General features: G+C 45.3%; 2 protein-coding genes and 1 pseudogene across 2 annotated transcripts; 2 read left to right on the top strand and 1 right to left on the bottom strand.

The window, feature by feature from the left end:
- The first annotated feature begins 4,521 nt into the window (after positions 1-4,521).
- On the top strand, positions 4,522-5,929 carry EID2 (EP300 interacting inhibitor of differentiation 2). The gene has a single exon (XM_007996790.3). It carries the CDS (start codon positions 4,653-4,655, stop codon positions 5,361-5,363), a length of 711 nt encoding a protein of 236 aa, XP_007994981.1. The 5' UTR covers positions 4,522-4,652; the 3' UTR covers positions 5,364-5,929.
- A 3,511-nt stretch (positions 5,930-9,440) lies between these two features.
- Positions 9,441-10,138, bottom strand: LOC103234679 (protein Cripto-like; annotated as a pseudogene).
- Positions 10,139-16,851: 6,713 nt separating this feature from the next.
- On the top strand, positions 16,852-18,735 carry EID2B (EP300 interacting inhibitor of differentiation 2B). Its single transcript, XM_007996787.3, has one exon. It carries the CDS (start codon positions 16,907-16,909, stop codon positions 17,390-17,392), a length of 486 nt encoding a protein of 161 aa, XP_007994978.1. The 5' UTR covers positions 16,852-16,906; the 3' UTR covers positions 17,393-18,735.
- Positions 18,736-19,063: the final 328 nt, after the last annotated feature.

The following is a 19,063-nucleotide window of genomic DNA, read 5'->3' on the forward strand; positions in this document are numbered from 1 at the left end:
TCTCGGCTCACTGCAACCTCCGCCTCCTGGGTTCAAAGGATTCTCCTGCCTCAGGTTTCTGAACAGCTGAGATTACAGACGCACGCCACCACACCCGGCTAATTTTCTTTTGTATTTTTAGTAGAGATGGGGTTTCGCCACGTTGGCCGGGCTGGTCTCGAACTCCTGAGTTCAAGTGATCTGTCTCAGCCTCCCAAAGTGCGGGGATTACAGGCGTGAGCCACTGCACCTGGCTGAGTCCGGGCCTCTATTTTAGAGGTTTATGTGCAAATGTTTATTTCCGGGATCCGTTTGCAGCAGGGACTTAGGGTAAAGGATAGTTTAATCATAAAGAAACAATCAGACAATCCTAGAAGTATGGGACGTTATACAAAACAACTGGCCTGGGCTATTCAAAAACTCAGTGTCAAGATAGCCACAAAAAAAGGGGAAGACGCCGAGCACAGTGGCTCACGCTTGTAATACTAGCACCTTGAGCGGCCAAAGCAGGCAGACTGCAGATGGAGAAAGGATCGCTTAAGGCCAAGAGTTCAAGAACAGCCTGGGAAACATATCAAGACTCTATTTCTACCAAAAAAAAAAAAAAAAAAAATTAATTAGCCGGGCATGGGGGCACCCACTTGTAGTCCCGGCTACTTGGTAGGCTCAGGTGGGAGGATCACTTAAGCCCAGGAGATCAAGGCTGCAGTGAGCCATGATGGTGCCTTTGGACTCCAGACCAGGAGACAGCAAGACATTAACTCAAAAACAAAACCAAAGAAAAAAAACGTGAGATGGGGATTGGTTAGATCAGATCCCCTACACTGTCATAATTTTCTCACTGTTATCATTTGTGCAAAGGTGGTTTCAAACTTAACCATAAAAATGAAGCACTTTTTGCCAGGCGTGTGACACATGCCTGGAATCCCAGCACATCCAGCCTGGATGACAGAGCTAGACTCTGTCTCAAAATATATATATTAATTGGGTTCAAATTCTCTCTATCTCTCTCACACACACACACACACCCCTCTGCGGTAAAGATTTTAAGCAATGTGGAGCCCCTGATCCCAGCTGCCTTAATGATTTAGTCTACAACATGGTTGCAATCATCCTCAAGTCATCCTGAAATACTGGCGGTGAATTACAAAGATGCTGCAGCCACGACAGACACAGTCTTGGGAGCAACAGAAAACCTGGACTACCTCTCAAATTTTTGTTTGTATCCCCTCACATTATCACCAAGTTGTTCTGCCTTCCTCTATTTGTAGTTCCTTATTTTAGTTCACTTCATTTTCCTGGAACCATTTTTTTTTTTTTTTTTTTTTTTTTTTTTTTTTTTTGGAGACGGAATCTTGCTCTGTCGCCCAGGCTGGAGTGCAGTGGCCGGATCTCAGCTCACTGCAAGCTCCGCCTCCTGGGTTTACGCCATTCTCCTGCCTCAGCCTCCCGAGTAGCTGGGACTACAGGCGCCCACCACCTCGCCCGTCTAGTTTTTTGTATTTTTTAGTAGAGACGGGGTTTCACCGTGTTAGCCAGGATGGTCTCGATCTTCTGACCTCGTGATCCGCCCGTCTCGGCCTCCCAAAGTGCTGGGATTACAGGCTTGAGCCACCGCCTGGAACCATTTTTATATCACTTCTGTCTAATAAATCATCATTTTACTTAGAGCAATTTCTATTCTTGGAAAATCAGAGGGCCTTTCAGCTTCTGCTGTAAGGTGATTCTTAGTCTGGAGAACAAGATTATATCTGCTTCTGTAGGATTACAGCAAATTACTATGATTTCTACTTCTTCCTGTGATAATATATGTTATTACCTAAGTCTGCAACTTCTTTTGTTAAATATTTGTGACTCTCCAGGCAGCCTGAAGGTGAGGACTCCAGCCTAGCCTGGGAGCTGCCTTAAAGGAGACGCACACTTAGTGATTGCAGAGGTGCTGGTAGGAAACAGCAAGTAGTCTAGCTGTTGTGTTTTATTAATTTGGTGCTTGGACCAGGAAAATTAAAATGCAGTCTTGTGTTCTGTGGATGAGACCTTACTGCCTCAGAATAGCTACTTCTGATAGAGCAGCGAACAATAAGTCATATAAGTCATTTGTTGATGGTCATGAATCATGGCATCATGACAGGGACCACCACCAGCAAAATCAAAGCAAATTATTTTGTTTGTTCACATTAATCAGAACAAAGAGAAAGTAATTGGAGAGCCAGTATATAAGACACATGTTTCAATATTACGAGACCCGTAAAAGAATGGTAATAAGCCAGGCACGGTGGTTCATGCCTGTAATTTCAGCACTCTGGGAGGCCAAAGGCAGGTGGATCACGAGGTCAGGAGTTCGAGACCAGCCTGAACAACATAATAAAACCCTGTCTCTACTAAAAATACAAAAATTAGCTGGACGTGGTGGCGCACGCTTGTAATCCCAGCTACTCAGGAGGCTGAGGCAGGAGAATCACTGGAACCCGAGAGGCAGAGGTTGCAGTGAGCCAAGATCACGCCACTGCACTTCAGCTTGGGCGACAGAGTGAGACTTCGTCAAAAAACAAAACAAAACAAAACAAAACAAAAGAATGGTAATGAATATAGTAACTATCAAGAAAGTAAAATATTTAAAAACCATAATGAAAACGTAGGCTGGAGGCCCAGCACAGTGGCTCACGCCTATAATCCCAGCACTTTGGGAGGCCGAGGCAGGCGGATCATTTGAGCCCAGGAGTTTGAGACCAGCCTGGGCAACATAAGGAGATCCTGTCTCTACAAAAAAAAGTAAAAATTAGCAGGGTGTGGTGGTGCACACCTGTAGTCCCAGGTACTCGGGAGGCTGAAGTGGGAGCATCACTTGAACTCAGAAGGTTGAGGCTGCAGTGAGCTGTGATTGTGCCACTGCACTCCAGTCTGGGTAACAGAATGAGATGAAAGAAAGAGAGAGAGAGAAGAAAAGGAGAGAGAAAGAGAAAATGTGAATGGGTGAATCTCATAAAAATAATGTTATGTGCAAAAAACCAGATACAAGAGTATACGTGAGAAAACATTTTAAATGGTTCATTTTTGAGGCATGATAAATCTAAGTACTGGCAGCCAGACTGAAAATGTAACAAATCACAGGGCTGATGCACCTAGAAGGTCACAATAAGGGAACAGAATGTAGAGGCGGGGTCAGCCCATAAAAGGGAAGAGAGTGGCCGGCGGCACGGTGGCTCATGCCTGTAATCCCAGCACTTTGGGAGGCCGAGGCAGGTGGATCATGAAGTCAAGAGATTGAGACCATCCTGGCCAACATAGTGAAACCTTATCTCTACTAAAAATACAAAAATTAGCTGAGCTTGGTGGCACGCGCCTGTAGTCACAGCTACTGGGGAGACTGAGGCAGGAGAATCGCTCAAACCCAGGAGGCAAAAGTTGCAGTGAGCCGAGATCACGCCACTGCACTCCAGCCTGGCTACAGAGCGAGACTCCATCTTAAAAAAAAAAAAAAAAAAAAAAGTGGGGGACGGAATTTTTATTATTGGGAAATCGAAACTTAAACGTGTAAGGGGATGGGGTATAACCTTATAAAGGGGATAATGAAACCTAGGTGAAGTCCGGGAAGATTGTAACCCCATAGTACTTGACCAATTAGGAACCGGGGGAGGGACTTGCATGCTAGGAGATAAATTACCTGTTGTGACTGCTGTGGGTGTGCCTGCCCACCAGCCAGCTGATCTTGCAAGATCTTTATTAAAAGTCTCACTTCCACTGTTCTTCGTGCCTCCAAATCCATTCTTCGGGTTTGGACAGGTGAGTGTGTTTCTCACATACATAAAATTCATAATACAGATCAAACTAAACTACAGCATTAAGAATGCACCCTTAGGTGGTAAAATGAAAAGAAAAACAAGAGAGTGATTACCATAAGTATCAGGGTAGTAGTTACTTCTGGGTAGAAAGAAAAGGATAGTGGTAAGACGAAGAGGAAGGGTTCTGGGATACTGGAAATATTCCATTTCTTGGCCTGTGTGGCAGTTAAATGGATGTTCACTTTGTGATAAATCATTCAGCTGTATATTTATGTTTTGTTTACTTTTCTGAATGTTATATTGCACAAATAAGATTTGAAAAACAAATGTCCAAGGTAGTCAATGCAATGTTAAAGATAATAAGAAAAGACTATAATTATAAAGCTTTAGTAGCTTTATAATCGATCCGTATGGGTGAAGATAGGCAAAGGAATGAATGAAAAAAAATTAAAAATCCAGAAAAGACCATGAATCTAAAATATCTTGATATATAATAGAGGTGGCATATAATCTACTGGAGAACAAAGAGAAACACCCTAGGACAGAACCTTGAGAATGCCTATAAGAAGCGATCTTGTAAGCATTTCTCATAAACATCAAGCTGGTTGAAATGGCCAATACGGCCCCGCCCTTCGTCGCTGGGCTGTTTCAGATGCGTTGGCGCTTCCCGGCCTTGAGGGGGCATCTGCAGAACGGCGGGCGCCGGGAAAGTACGCATGCGCACTGCTCCCAGGGTTTGCGGTAGAATCTACGCTCTCGCGCCCGGTTACGCACACGGCATTTATAGTGCGCACAGCGCTCACGCACGCGCACTGGGGCGTCCACCGGGCATCGCGCTGTCCCGTTATTCCAGTTTCTTTGAGAACAGCCGAGTTGACCCCACGGTCTAAGATGTCCAAGCTGCCCGCAGACAGCAGCGTCCCGCAGACAAGCGCGGCGAATGGTGACAGAGACGTCCCGCAGGCGGAGGTAGGCCGCGGGAGGCGGGAGCCGGCCCCGGCACAGCCTGAGGAGGCCGGGGAAGGCGCGATGGCGGCGGCCAGGGGAGGCCCGATGCCGGCGGCCAGGGAAGGTCGGATGGCGGCGGCCAGGGGAGCCCCGGCGGGGGCAGCCAGGGGAGCCCCAGTGGCAGCGGCGGCGGTGGCCAGGGCAGCCGCGGCGGGCAGGGAAAGCCCGGCGGCGGCGGCGGCCAGGGAAGCCCGGATGGCGGAGGTCGCCCGCTTGCTGGGGGAGCCGGTGGACGAAGAGGGTCCCGAGGGCAGGCCCAGGTCCAGGCACGGGAACGGAGGCCTGGCTGCGTTGCCCTATCTCCGTCTCCGCCACCCACTTAGCGTTTTAGGAATCAATTACCAGCAGTTTCTCCGCCACTATCTGGAAAATTACCCGATTGCTCCTGGCAGAATACAAGAGCTTGAAGAACGCCGCAGGCGATTCGTAGAAGCCTGCAGAGCAAGGGAAGCAGCGTTTGATGCCGAATATCAGCGAAATCCTCACAGGGTGGACCTCGATATTTTAACCTTTACAATAGCTCTGACTGCATCTGAAGTTATCAACCCTCTGATAGAAGAACTTGGTTGTGATAAGTTTATCAATAGAGAATAGTTACGTGGTGACACTACTTCAAGAGAACCTCTGCATTCCAGTTATACCAATCCTGCAACTTGATTTTCAGAAGTCAAGAGTATATTGCGATAAGACAGTGCACAGGTGGAGGGGAAAAAAGGGGGGAGGGGGAAGCTTATCTTGAAAAAGCATCACAGAAGAAATAGAAAAAAAAGTCCAAAGCATTATAACTGTAACATTATTTGAGTTTGTGATTGATCTACATTTTTCCCCCTGCATTATGGAAAATGTCTCTCAACATTGCTTTATTACAAAGTAAAGGATGGTTTTATAAAACTGAGACTTGATGAAAAATCACCAATACTAGAGCCCATGAGGATGAAAGAAATTATCAGATAGTGCTGAACAGAGTAAGACGTTAACGCTGAGTTATTGGGACTAGAAGGCTATGAAAAGAACTTGAAATTGTCGGAATATGTGCTCTCTTCATGTAATATTCAATAGAAGTTTCTAGTTTAAGATTTTGTGTTTTCTTAGACATTTCAAGTGACAAGCAAAGTAAATGTACATATTATGTGATAAATCATGTTTTCAAGAACATCAAATTTCTGGACTTTTTTCTTTCAATTTTTAATTTTTAAAGTTTTTTTGTATAAAAAAAATCCATTCACAAGCCAAAAAATATATAAAATATACAGTGAAAAGCCTTCCATTCTTGTTTTCCTCCATCCAGTACCAACCATGACCTCTAATAGCCACAATTTCCCTTCCGCCCTTCTAATTTCCTTACATGTACACAGGCACGTATAAATCTGGGTTTACTTGTTTTATTTATTCACAGAAGTCAGCATATTATATTTACTGGTTTATACATTGCTTTCTCATTAAGAACATATGTTGACCCTTCCAAACCACTGTATGTCCTCATTATTTTTTAAAGTGGCATTTTATTCCATTCTGAGGTTATGTCGAAATTTACTTAACCAGGAATATATTGACAGACATTTAGGTTGTTGCCCATCTATTTCTTTGGGCAGAATAAAAAACTGCTAGAGTAGTTCATCTTGTATATCATGTGGCATGTGCACAAATACAGTATTGCTTCAATTCAAAATTCACTTCATATTTGAATATCTCTGAAATGTGGGTGCATCTTACATTTGATGCTGTAATAGATCATTTTTTCCTTAGGTTTTCATGAAACTAATTTTTTTTTTTTTTTAGATGGAGTCTTGCTCTGTCGCCAGGCTGTAGTGTAGTGGTATAATCTCGGCTCACTGCAACCTCCACTTCCCAGGTTCAAGTGATTCTCCTGCCTCAGCCTCCCAAGTAGCTGGGACTACAGGTGCCCACCACCACACCCAGCCAATTTTTGTATTTTTAGTAGAGACGGGGTTTCACCATGTTGGCCAGAATGGTCTTGATCTCTTGACCTCATGATCCACCTCAGCCTCCCAAAGTGCTGGGATTCCAGGTGTGAGCCACCGCGCCCAGCCCTAATGATGTGTCTTATAATCAATAGCTACCTAGATTCCTTTTTACATGTAATATCTGTAGGCTGATTCCCCAGAAATGAGAATTCTGGGCCAAAGGTAATCCTTTGAGATTTTATGGATATTGCTATGCAACATTCTATATGTGTCCTGCTTTGCACTCCCACCAGCAGTTAATGATCATGGATGTTACAGCCTAGCCAACACACTAAACCATCAATATCTGGCTTTTGCGAATCTGATAGTTGAAAAACTGGTATATCAGTTTTAATTTGCTTTTATTATGAGCAAACTTAAATACCTTTTTTTTTTGATATGGGAGTTTCGCTCTTATTGTCCAGGCTGGAGTGCAATGGTGTGATCTCGGCTCACTGCAACCTCCACCTCCCAGGCGCAAGGGATTCTCCTGCCTCAGCCTCCCAAGAACTGGGATTACAGGCATGCACCAACATGCCTGGCTAATTTTTGTAGTTTTAGTAGAGATGGGGTTTCACCATGCTGGCCAGGCTGGTTTTGAACTCCTGACCTCAGGTGATCCACCCACCTCGGCCTCCCAAAGTACTGGGATTATAGGGGTGAGCCACCACACCCGGCCAGTTAATTTTAAGAGTCATGGAAATTCCCTTTTCCATAAACTCTCTGCTCATAGTCGTTTTTTTTTTGTTCTTTGTTTTTTTGTTTTTTTGAGACAAAGTCCAGCTCTCTCGTCCAGGCTGGAGTGCAGTGGTACCACCTCGGCTCGCTGCAACTTCTGCATCCCAGGTTCAAGCAATTCTTGTGCCTCAGCTTCCCAAGTAGCTGGGATTACAAGCACATGCCACCTCACCTGGCTCATTTTGTATTTTTAGTGGAGACGGGGTTTCACCATGTTGACCAGGATGGTCTCCAACTCCTGATCTCAGATGATCCTCCCTCCTCGGCCTCCCAAAGTTCTGGGATTATAGGTGTGAGCCACCGCGCCTTGTTCATATTCTTTATCCACTCCCCTCCCAGATAATTTTGTACTTTCTTCGTTGAATCCAGTAGCTATTTATGACACTCATGTTAGTGATATGAGGTATGATAATAGCTTGGGATATGAGTTACTAATATCTTTTCACAATTTGTTCATTAGATTTTGGCTTTTTGGAAAGCCTTTGGCCATGGTAATTTTTGTTGCCTATTTTCCTTTAAATTTGCAGGAGGCCGGGCACAGTGGCTCGCACCGGTAATCCCAGCACTTTGGGAAGCTGAGGCAGGCAGACCACTCGAGCTCAGGAGTTCAAGAGCAGCCTGGGCAACGTGGCGAAACCCTGTCTCTATGAAAAATATGAAAAATTAGCCTGGCGTAGTGGCACACGCCTCTAATCCCATCTACTCTGGGGGCTGAGGTGGAAGGATCACTTGAGCCCAGCAGGCTCCAGCATAGGTGACAAAGTGAGATCCTGTCTCAAAAAATAACAAATAAACCTGCAGTATTTTGAATCCTAAGGTACTCTTGTGTGTGTGTGTGTGTGTGTGTGTGTGTGTGTGGTTTCATTGTTCATATTTGAATCTTTGAATCATTTGAAATTTATTCTCAGGTACAATATAAGGATCAAATTTTTTTCAATATATTTTCCATTTTTACTGTGCATACACATATATACAATGTATTTTAAAAATGAGCTCTACAATATGTGGTTTTATCACTTGGTTTACAACTAAATACATTGTGAACATTTTCTACAACAGTTAAAATAATTGTATAGCTTGGAGAAAACAATTTATTAAGCAATCTTGTTGGGGACATTGAGGTATAATTTTTTTTCTAAAAAGACTTCATTCTTTTTACAATGCCTTTGGGAAAAAAAGGGGAGTCCTTGTCTTATGTATCTTTCTATAGATGATGGAAACTTGTCCTTCCATTTAGCCTTTTAACTTGCTTCTCTACACCCACCTAATCACCAATCAAATAACCTATTTTATGTTTTCCAACCTCTCTCTCCCATTTGCTTCCTCTTTCTTACCCAGTCTCCCTGCATACGTGCAGATGGACTTCCATTCCTTCAGCTGAGATCGCGCCACTGCACTCCAGCCTGGGTGACAGAGCAAGACTCCATTTAAAAAAAAGAAAAAAAAGAAACACTGGACTTGGGCACAATGGAGATATGGCTGACTTTTGTTGCTGTTGTTGTTGTTGTTGTCATTGTTGTTGAGACAGAGTTTCACTCTTGTTTCCCAGGCTGCAGTGCAGTGGCACGATCTCAGCTCACCGCAACCTCCGCCTCCCGGCTTTGAGCGATTCTCCTGCCTCAACCTCCCGAGTAGCTGGGATTACAGACATGCGCCACCACGCCTGGCTAATTTTGTATTTTTAGTAGAGACAGGGTTTCTCCATATTGGTCAGGCTGGTCTCGAACTCCCAACTTCAGGTGATCCACCCGCATTGGCCTCCCAAAGTGCCGGGATTACAGGCATGAGCCACCACACCCGACCATATGGCTGACTTTCTTTTGAAAAAAGTAGTTTTTTGGGAGAGGGCAGGGCAAAGAGGTAAGAAGTAGTTGGTACTATAAGGAAACGTTAGAGACCATTTTGGAAATGTATCCATTATTTTAAGGCAACTAACAAATGATCATCCTTCAGTTAGGACATTGTAGCAGCAGCTTTTACTGGTCATGAAATTTGCATGATATCTAAAATTGTATTTCTGGAAATAGGTCAATGTTGATTAATAGTAACTTTGTATAGAAAGGCAGATGCCAGCAAGCATTAAAGTGGTACATGCAGACGGTGGTAGTTCTGGAGTCCTGGAAGCCATGAGATGCTCATCCATCACGAGGCCATCACAGCCAGGTAAAATGCCTGAGGAAAGCAGCAGAGCTGGCCCTGCCAACATTTACACAGGGAACGCTTCTTGGGCAGCCAGGTGTCATGGAGCAGACCCACAGTTCTCTGTGCACACATCGTGCTCACAGTTCCATCCATAGAAGGACGGGGGGCAGCCACAAAAGGACCCCAGCATGCAGGTTCCCCTATTCAGGCAGCAGGTTCTGCTTAGCTCCTTACTGTCCCATATCCCCATGGGCGGCACACGCTAGGAAGACCAAGGCCAAATCGCAGGCTCCTCCTGGGGCCAAATGCTGCCATTTCTGAAGGCCAGGTCTCCCCGAGATGGACGCGCAAGTTCCTGATGGCCCAACCTGGCAATTAATGCCAGTTCAAAGGCTACAAAATGCCCATGATCCAAATCACACTGGAAGAGAAGCAAGCCATCTTTCTGCAGTCCACAGCTCTGTCATTGTCCCCTTGAACATCCAGGCAGGCCAGAAGATGGGAGACAGCAGCAAGGATCCAATTTTTTTAGATGACTTCCTGGTTGCCCTAATATCAGTTACTGAGTAGTCCACCTTTTCCCCACTGATTGCTTTGGTTTTTTTTTTTTCCAGATGTAGTCTTGCTCTGTCAACCAGGCTGGAGTACAGTGGTGGGATCTCAGCTCACTGCAACCTCCACCTCCTGGGTTCAAGTGATTCTCCTGCCTCAGCCTCCCGAGTAGCTGGGATTACTGGCACACACCACCACACCCAGCTAATTTCTTGTATTTTTAGTAGAGAGGGTTTCACTATGTTGTCCAGGTTGGTCTCAAACTCCTGACCTCAGGCGATCCACCTGCTTCAGCCTCCCAAAGTGCTGGGCACCATGCCCAGCCCCACTAATTGTTTTAAGATGCCTTTTTGTACAAAAACTGTGTTTTAGATTTTCTAACTAGTTCTAAATCTGGTAATGCTAAAGCCTTTTATTATACTTCTTTTTCAGAGTGCTTCTGGGTGTTTTATTCATTATGTAACTACATCAACCTCAAAGTCAGCTCACCTCATTTCTTTTTCTTTTTTCTTTCTTTTTTTTTTTTTTTTTTTTGAGACAGAGTCTTGCTCTGTCACCAGGCTGGAGTGCAGTGGTGCGATCTCGGCGGCTCACTGCAACCTCCACCTCCCAGGTATCAAGTGATTCTCCTGCCTTGGCCTTCCAAGTAGCAGGGACTATAGGCGTGCACCACCATGCCCAGGTAATTTTTGTATTTTTAGTAGAAATGGGGTTTTGCCATGTTGGCCAGGCTAGTTTCAAACTCCTGACCTCAAGTGATCCGCCACCCTTGGCTTCCCAAATTGCTGGGATTACAGGTGTGAGCCACCACACCCAGCCATTCTACATCCTTACAAGTGGTGACATCTTATAGAGGTTAAACATCCAAAGTTTTGGGATTTGTGAGGGGCAGCACATAAGAATCTAGAGTTCTTGGACCAACGCACATCCTTAGAATAGCTAAATACACATTCCAACTGAATTTGAATTAAATACACATTGAAACTGAATTCAGTTTCTTTATGCAAACCTAAACATATGACCTCATATCTGAGATCCAGACTCAACTGCTTCTGGAGAAATGGCCACCTGCACATGCTGAATGTGGGAAGACCTTCCAATAAATGGGCATTGGACACCAGCTCTGAAGGGAATACAACTAGGATGGTGGGTAAGGTTCTGTTTTCTTCAGGAATTTGACAGAATACACAAAAAAGGAAAGAGGGAGGTGGTTCTCTGTCAGCTAACTACAGTGACTAGATATTCCCACCTCCTCCTGTCACCAAGATCTACCCATACATATTGTTTTCTGCAAGGAAAGCAAAAAAATACCTCCATTTCTCATGCAATGGATGGGTCACGGGTTTGCTCCAAAAGGAGCAAACACCAGATGAAAATAATTGATCCTCAAAGTAAAAATAGCCTTTGTGCTATAAGAAGAAAGATACAGTGTTTGGTCTTTCTCTCTGGTTCCTGGCACAGAACTCCTAAAACCCTTAGAATCAACGAGTGATAGTGTGTTAGGAACATCTTTTGCTCTAATGAGGTGACGCTTGGTGGCCCTTAGATAGTTTTGCAGTGGAGGCTAGTCACTAGAAAGACCAAGGCTTCACTGGAAGCTTGGAACTCTCAGCCCCATCCCCAACCTCCTGGTGGGGAGAGGAGCAAGGGGCTGGAGATTGAGTCAATTACCATTGGTAAGTGATTTATCAATGATGCCTATGTAAGTAAACCTCCATAAAGTCCCAAACAGCAGGATTTTGAGAGTTTCCAGATTGAACACATCAAGGTGCTGGGAGAACCCTACCAAGAGAGGGCATGGAAGCTCTACGTGCCCCCCACACCCACCCTTTACCCTGTACATCTCTTCTACATGGCTCTCTCTGAGTTGTATCCTTTATAATAAACTAGTACTGGCTGGGCGCAGTGGCTCACACCTGTAATCCCAGCACTTTGGGAGGCCAAGAAGGGTGGATCACTTGAGGACAGGAGTTCAAGACCAGCCTAGCCAGCAGAGCAAAACCCTGTCTCTACTAAAAAATACACAAATTAGCCTGGCATGGTGGTAACACACCTGTAATCCCAGCTACTCAGGTGACTGAGGCACAAGAATCACTTGAACGCAGGAGGTGGAGGTTGCATTGAGCCGAGATGGAACCACTGCCCTCAAGCCTGGGTAGACAGAGTGAGACTCTGTCTCAAAATAAATAAGCTAGTACTAGTAAATACAGCACTTCGCTAAGTTGTGTGAGTTCTAGCAAATTATCAAACCTGAGGTGGGGGGTCATGGGAACTCCTGAATTTGTACTTGGCTGGGTAGAAGTGTGGGTAGCCTACATACTCCATTTGTGACTGGCATCTGAAGTGGGCATAGTCTTATGGGACCTGTGGGGTCTGCACTAACTGCAGATAGTTGGTATCAGAATGGAACTGTGGGACACTCAGTTTGTTTTGGAGAATCGTTATGGAAAATCCCACACATATTTGGTGTCAGAAGTGTTGTCAGGAGAAAATCTCTCTCAGCCTTCAAATAAAGAATGCTATCTCTTTAAAAAATTTTTTTGTTCGTTTGGTTGGTGGTTTGTTTCTTTGTTTGTTTGAGACAGTATGTCACCTCTGTCACCCAGGCTGGAGTGCAGTGGTATAATCATGGCTCACCGCAGCCTCAACCTCCCAGGCTCAGGTGATTCTCCCACCTCAGCCTCCTGAGTAGCAGGGACTACGGGCACCTACAACCATGCCTGGCTAATTTTTGTATTTTTTGTAGAGATGGGTTTTCACCATGTCACCCAGGCTAATCTTGAACTCTTGGCCTCAAGCAATCCACCCATCTCAGCTTCCCAAAGTGCTAGGATTACAGACTGAGCCACCACGCCTGGCTTAAAATGGTAAATTTTTATAATTCCCTGCCCTGTGGAATTCAGGTTCCATTCAAATAGAGAAAATAGGCATAATAAATTATTTTGTATTATATAGAATATATTTTATATGTTATTGTACACAATACATGTTATTTATGTCATATATTAGTACAAGTTATATATTCCAGGCAAACTAAACAGTCACTGTTTAAGGCAGGAGTTCTCTGAGGTATTTGAGAAGTAGTGAGGAAGTCACCTTGATTTGGAGCAGAGCAAGCAAGGGGAAAGGAATCGGGATGAAGTCAGAGAAGTAGCAAGTTGGCCTGAACTGGTATTGGAATGGTGCCTTATAGACCATTGTTGGGATTTTGGCTTTTATTCTGAGGGAAATGAAGTTACTGGAGGTTTTAAGTTGAAGAGTGAGCTGTCTGACTTGCATTTTAAAATAATCATTGTGGGCTGGGTGCAGTGATTCACGCCTGTAATCCCAGCACTTTGAGAGGCTGAGGTGGGTGGATTACTTGAGGTCAGGAGTTCAAGACCAGCCTGGTCAACATGGCAAAATGCTGTCTCTACTAAAAATACAAAAATTAGCCGGCATAGTGGTGGGCACCTGTAATCCCAGCTACTCAGGAGGCTGAGGCAGGAGAATCACTTGAACCCGGGAGGCAGAGGTTGCAGTGAGCCGAGATCACGTCACTGCACTCCAGCCTCGGCAATAGAGCAAGACTCCATCTCAGAAAAATAATAATAACCATCCTGGATATTTTATTAAAAATAGATTGTAGGGGGCAAAGTAGAAGCAGAGAGACCAGTAGGAGGCTATTGTAATAATCTGGGGAAGAGATGGTGGTGGTTCAGCAGGATGGGTGCAGAGGAAGTGTAAACAGTGAACAACAGATTCTCATTATGTTGAGAAAGCTGACCCAACAAAATTTGCTGACAGATTGAATGTCATATTTGAGAATGTTGCCAGGCGTGGTAGCTCATGCCTGTAATCCCAGCACTTTGGGAGGCCGAGGCAGGTGGATCATGAGGTCAGGAGTTCGAGACCAGCCTGGCCAACACGGCGAAACTCCATCTCTACTAAAGATACAAAAAATTAGCCAGGCGTGGTGGTGTGTGCCAGTAGTCCAAGCCACTTGGGAGGCTGAGGCAGGGGAATCACTTGAACCCAGGAGGCAGAGGTTGCAGTGAGCCGAGATGGTGCCATTGCACTCCAGCCTGGGTGACAGGGTGAGACTCCGCACACACACACACAAAAAAAAGAGAGAACAAATGACTCCAAGATTTTTTCATTTGGAACAACTAGAAGGATTGAGTTGCCTTCAGTTGAGATGGAGAGGCTGTGGTTGGAATTTATTTGGGACTAATTATCAAAAATTGTGTTTTGGCGGCCAGGCGTGGTGGTTCACGCCTGTAATCCCAGCACTTTATTTTGGTTTTTGGTTTTTGGTTTTGTTTTGTTTTGAGATGGAGTCTCGCTCTGTCGCCAGGCTGGACTGCAGTGGCACGATCTCAGCTCACTGCAATCTCCGCCTCCTGGGTTCAAGCAATTTTTGTGCCTCAGCCTCCCAAGTAGCTGGAACTACAGGCGTGCACCACCACACCCAGCTAATTTTGTATTTTTAGTAGAGATGGGGTTTCATCATGTTGGCCTGGATGGTCTCAATCTCCTGACCTCGTGATCCACCCTCCTCTGCCTCCCAAAGTGCTGAGATCACAGGCATGACCACCGCGCCTGACCTCCAGCACTTTGGGAGGCCGAGGCAGGGCAGATCACTTGAGGCCAGGAGTTTTGAGACCAGCCTGGCCAACATGGTGAAATCCTGTCTCTACTAAAAATACAAAAATTAACTGGGTGCGGTGGTGGGCACCTGTAATCCCAGCTCCTCAGGAGGCTGAGGCAGGAGAATCGCTTGAGCCCAGGAAGTGTAAGCTGCAGTGACCCGGGAGGTGGAGGTTGCAGTGAGCCCAGATCGTGCCACTGCACTCCAACCTGGGTGACACAGTGGACTCTGTCTCAAAAAAATAAAAATAAAATAAGGTAGTTGGAGAATCAGCATTAAAACTTAGTTTAAGAATTTTTACTTGATTTTTCTATTTTTCCAGAGAGTTTCTCTGGCCTCTTTGACTTGCAGGTAATGAGCAGTGTATTATTATAGCCATTCAAATTGGAAGCTATGCTGAATAATGGAGACTTTACGGCTAGCTCATAATTACCAATTCCCTCCAGTGATCAAGCTATCTGCCTAATTTAAAGTTACCTTCCAAAGAAGTCCTTTCTTTTGTCTTCTGTAGAATATCACAAATGTGCCTTTTGAAGCATATATGTCACATGTGGGAGAACTCACTCCATCTCTCCAAGAGAACTGTAGAAACAAAGCAAGGTACGCATGAGTCAGAATGATTTCCAACCCAATCAGCAACCAGACACGACCTGTGATAGGTCAGAATTTTTAGATGGATCCTCTTGAAGTTCAATTGCCAGCAACTCTCATATTTGGATTCCAGTTAAATTCAAAGAATTTTTTTTTTCGAATCAGGGTCTCGCTGTGTCACACAGGGCTGGAGTGCAGTGATGCAATCATAGCTCACTGCACAGTCGAACTCCCAAGCTCAAGTCATCTTCCCACCTCAGCCTCCTGAATAGCTGTGACTACAGGTGCACATGCCACCATGCCTGCCTGATATGTTTTTGTAGGGACAGGGGTCTCACTATGTTGCCCAGGCTGGTCTCAAACTCATGGGCTCAAGCGATCCTCCCACCTTTGCCTCCCAACGTGCTGGGATTACAGGCATGAGCCACTACACCCAGCCACAGCTGACTGATTTTAAATGGAACACAGACTTTCACATTTTGGATTATCATCAGGATCAGAGCTAGCCACACAGAAAGACTAACCACATCATTAGAGAGTTGGGGCTTGGAGCCATGTGATATCAGGTAGGAGGCTGGAGATTGACTTCAACAAAATGGACAATGGTTTAATCAAGCACGCCTATGTAGTAAAACCCCAATAAAAATTCTCGACACCAAAGCCTGGGTAAGAGTCCTATGTTAGCACTACACCCGCACTTATTGCCACACATGGACGACAAAGGGTAACACATCCCTAGGAACACAGGAACTTCACAGTTGAAACCCTCCCCATCCCAGATTGTGCCTTATACATCTCTTCTAATCTGTGTCCTTTGCCTGTAATACGCATGACTGAGTATAACATTTCAATGAGCTCTGGGAATTATCAGGCCTAAAGGTGGTTTTGGGAAACCCCCAAACTTGCAGTGTCAAAATATTACTTACAGGCCAGGCCGCATGGCTTAAGCCTGTAATCCCAGAACTTTGGGAGGCCAAGGCAGGATGATCACTTGAGACCAGAAGTTCGAGACCAGCCTGGGCAACAAAGTGAGATCCAATTTCTACAAAAAAAATAAAAAATTAGCTGGGTGTGGTGGTGCACACCTGTAGTCCCAGCTACTCCAGAGGCTGAGGCAGGAGGATGGCTTGAAGCTGGGAGGTCAAAGCAGCAGTAACCGAGATCTCATCACTGCACTCCAGCCTAGGTGACAGGGCGAGACCCAGTCTGGAAAAAAAAAAAAAAAAGACAGGAGCTGGAAAATGACCTTATAAGGAACTTTACATTAATATTGAAGTGGTTGTAATTTAAAATACCGCACAGTCCGCAGGTCCTCAGGCGCTCAGAGGACCAGAGGCGGATACAGACGTAATGGCTACTCAGGACCGCTAGGGAACGCTCGAGGAGCGTGCACCGTGCTTACGCATGCGCATACTGTCGCACGCGCAGCGTTCACGCGCACACCGAGACTCGCGCATGCGCATGTCCTGCATACAGCAGCGCAATACCGTTATTTCCGTCTCCGTAGAAACACTCGGACTATGGCGGAGTCGACTGGACTGTTGGAGATGTCTGAGCTCCCCGGAGACAGCAGTGTCCCACAGGTGGGCACAGCGAGTGGCGTCAGCGACATACTGCAGGGGGCAGTCGGCGGCGGGGTTCGGGTGCAGGAGTCCCGGGAAGGCTCAGTGGCCGAAGCTACGCGGTCCACGGCGCGGGTGCCGAGCCCTGTGCCCGAGCCTATCCCCAGCAGCGTCCCGGGCCTGGCGTCCGCGCCAGACCCCCATCAGCAGCTCGCTTTCTTAGAAATTAACCGGCAGCTCTTGTTCCGCGAGTATCTGGATGGTAGCTCCATGATTCCGGTCAGATTACTACGGGATTTCGAGGAACGCCGCAGGCTGTTCGTGGAAGGCTGCAGGGCGAGGGAAGCAGCCTTTGACGCGGATCCACCGCAGATGGACTTCGCTGCTGTCGCGTTTACTGTAGCGCTGACTGCCTCCGAGGCCCTCAGTCCTCTGGCCGACTGAGTCGGCTGTGATGATGGGACTGTTGGCAAAGAATAGCCAAGTGACCCTTTTCGGATCAAAAGAAGAGGCAGGCTGTGCCAGTTTAGTTAACTCTGTCGTTAGGGGGAATGCAAACTGGAAGGGAATACGGCAATGTGCAACTGAAGGAGGAAGCACACTGCGAAATGGAAACAGACAAGACTGTTGAATCTTGTTTTCTTTCTTCTTTGTTAGTATTATTTAAATAGAGAAGGGAGTCTCGCATCCCTAGGCTGGTCCCGAACGCTTGGACCCGAGCGATCCTCCCGCTTCGGCCTTGCAAAAATGCTGGGATTACATTACAGGCTTGAGCCACCGCGCCCGGCCGAATCTTGTGTTCAAACAGGTCCCAAGATACTTCTGACTTAGCACTTTGTTAGCAATGCATTTTCCTGCATTTGTGGAGAATCCTTCAAGACTTTCACCATAAAGGATGGTTTTGCAAAGATCTGAGAAAAAAAAATGCCAATAATAGAACCCATAGAAATGAACCAAAGTGATGAAAGGAAACAAAGAAATAGAGTTGTCAGGAATCCAGGTGTACCTGAGTTACTAGGACTGGAAGGCTATTGAGAGGACTTTGAAATTTCACAATTTGTGGTCATGTCAACAAATCCTAGTGTAAGATTCATATTTGTGTTTTCTGAGGTACTTTAGATGAACGGTAAATATTCAGTAGAAAAACCCACATATTTATTATATGATCCATGTTTTCAAGTCTATGTGAAATTGGGTAGGTGTGGAATAAACTTGTTTTTTTTTTAATTTTAAGCTTTTTATTCTAGAATATGTATTCTATTCACAAGACTCAACAACAACAAAAAAAGTATCGGCCGGGCGCAGTGGCTCACGCCTGTAATCCCAGCACTTTGGGAGGCCAAGGCTGGTGAACCACCTGAGGTCAGGAATTCAAGACCAGCCTGGCCCATATGGTGAAACCCATTTCTACTAAAAATAAAAAATTAGCCGGGTGTGCTGGCACGCACCTGTAGTCCCAGCTACTTGGGAGGCTGAGACAGGAGAATCGCTTGAACCTGGGAGGCAGAGGTTGCACTGAGCTGAGTTCACGCCACTGCACTCCAGCCTGGTCAACAGAGTGGGACTCCGTCTCAAAAAAAAAGAAAAAAAGTATCAAAAGATGCTGTGAGAACTCTCTCTTGTTGCTGTCCTCTGTCAAACTCAGAACTATTCTATGCAGGTGTCATTGCTTATGGCTTGGGGTTTTGTTGTTGTTGTTTTCTTGGTTTTGCTTGTTTTTTGCTTTTTCACTGTATGCCTTTCAAGTTTTCTAATGCATATGCAAATAAACATCAATCTAAATATTGTGCATTTTCCCTTTTAAAATCAAGGCAGTTAATTTGCATCACGTGGTATACATTTTAAAAAATATAAAATCAAGGTAGCATATTATATACCTCTATCAGCATCTTGAGTTTTTTCAGTTGTATATGGAGAGATTTATATATCAGGGTTTTTTTTTCTTTTTTTATATATATATAGAAAGAGATGGGGCCTCATTATGTTGTCTAGGCTTGTCTCCAACTCCTAGCTTCAACTGTTCCTCCTGCCTCAGTTTCCCAAAGTGCTAAGTGCTGGGCATGAGCTACTCCACTGGGCTTTTTGTTTTAACAGCTACAATGTAAGGCTGTATCT

The sequence above is a fragment of the Chlorocebus sabaeus genome, chromosome 6, assembly GCF_047675955.1.
Source record: "Chlorocebus sabaeus isolate Y175 chromosome 6, mChlSab1.0.hap1, whole genome shotgun sequence".
Taxonomy (NCBI): Eukaryota; Metazoa; Chordata; class Mammalia; order Primates; family Cercopithecidae; genus Chlorocebus; species Chlorocebus sabaeus.

Bases quoted from the DNA above. Each gene is read 5' to 3' on its own strand.
- EID2 (XM_007996790.3), top strand. From the start codon at position 4,653: ATGTCCAAGCTGCCCGCAGACAGCAGCGTCCCGCAGACAAGCGCGGCG.
- EID2B (XM_007996787.3), top strand. From the start codon at position 16,907: ATGGCGGAGTCGACTGGACTGTTGGAGATGTCTGAGCTCCCCGGAGAC.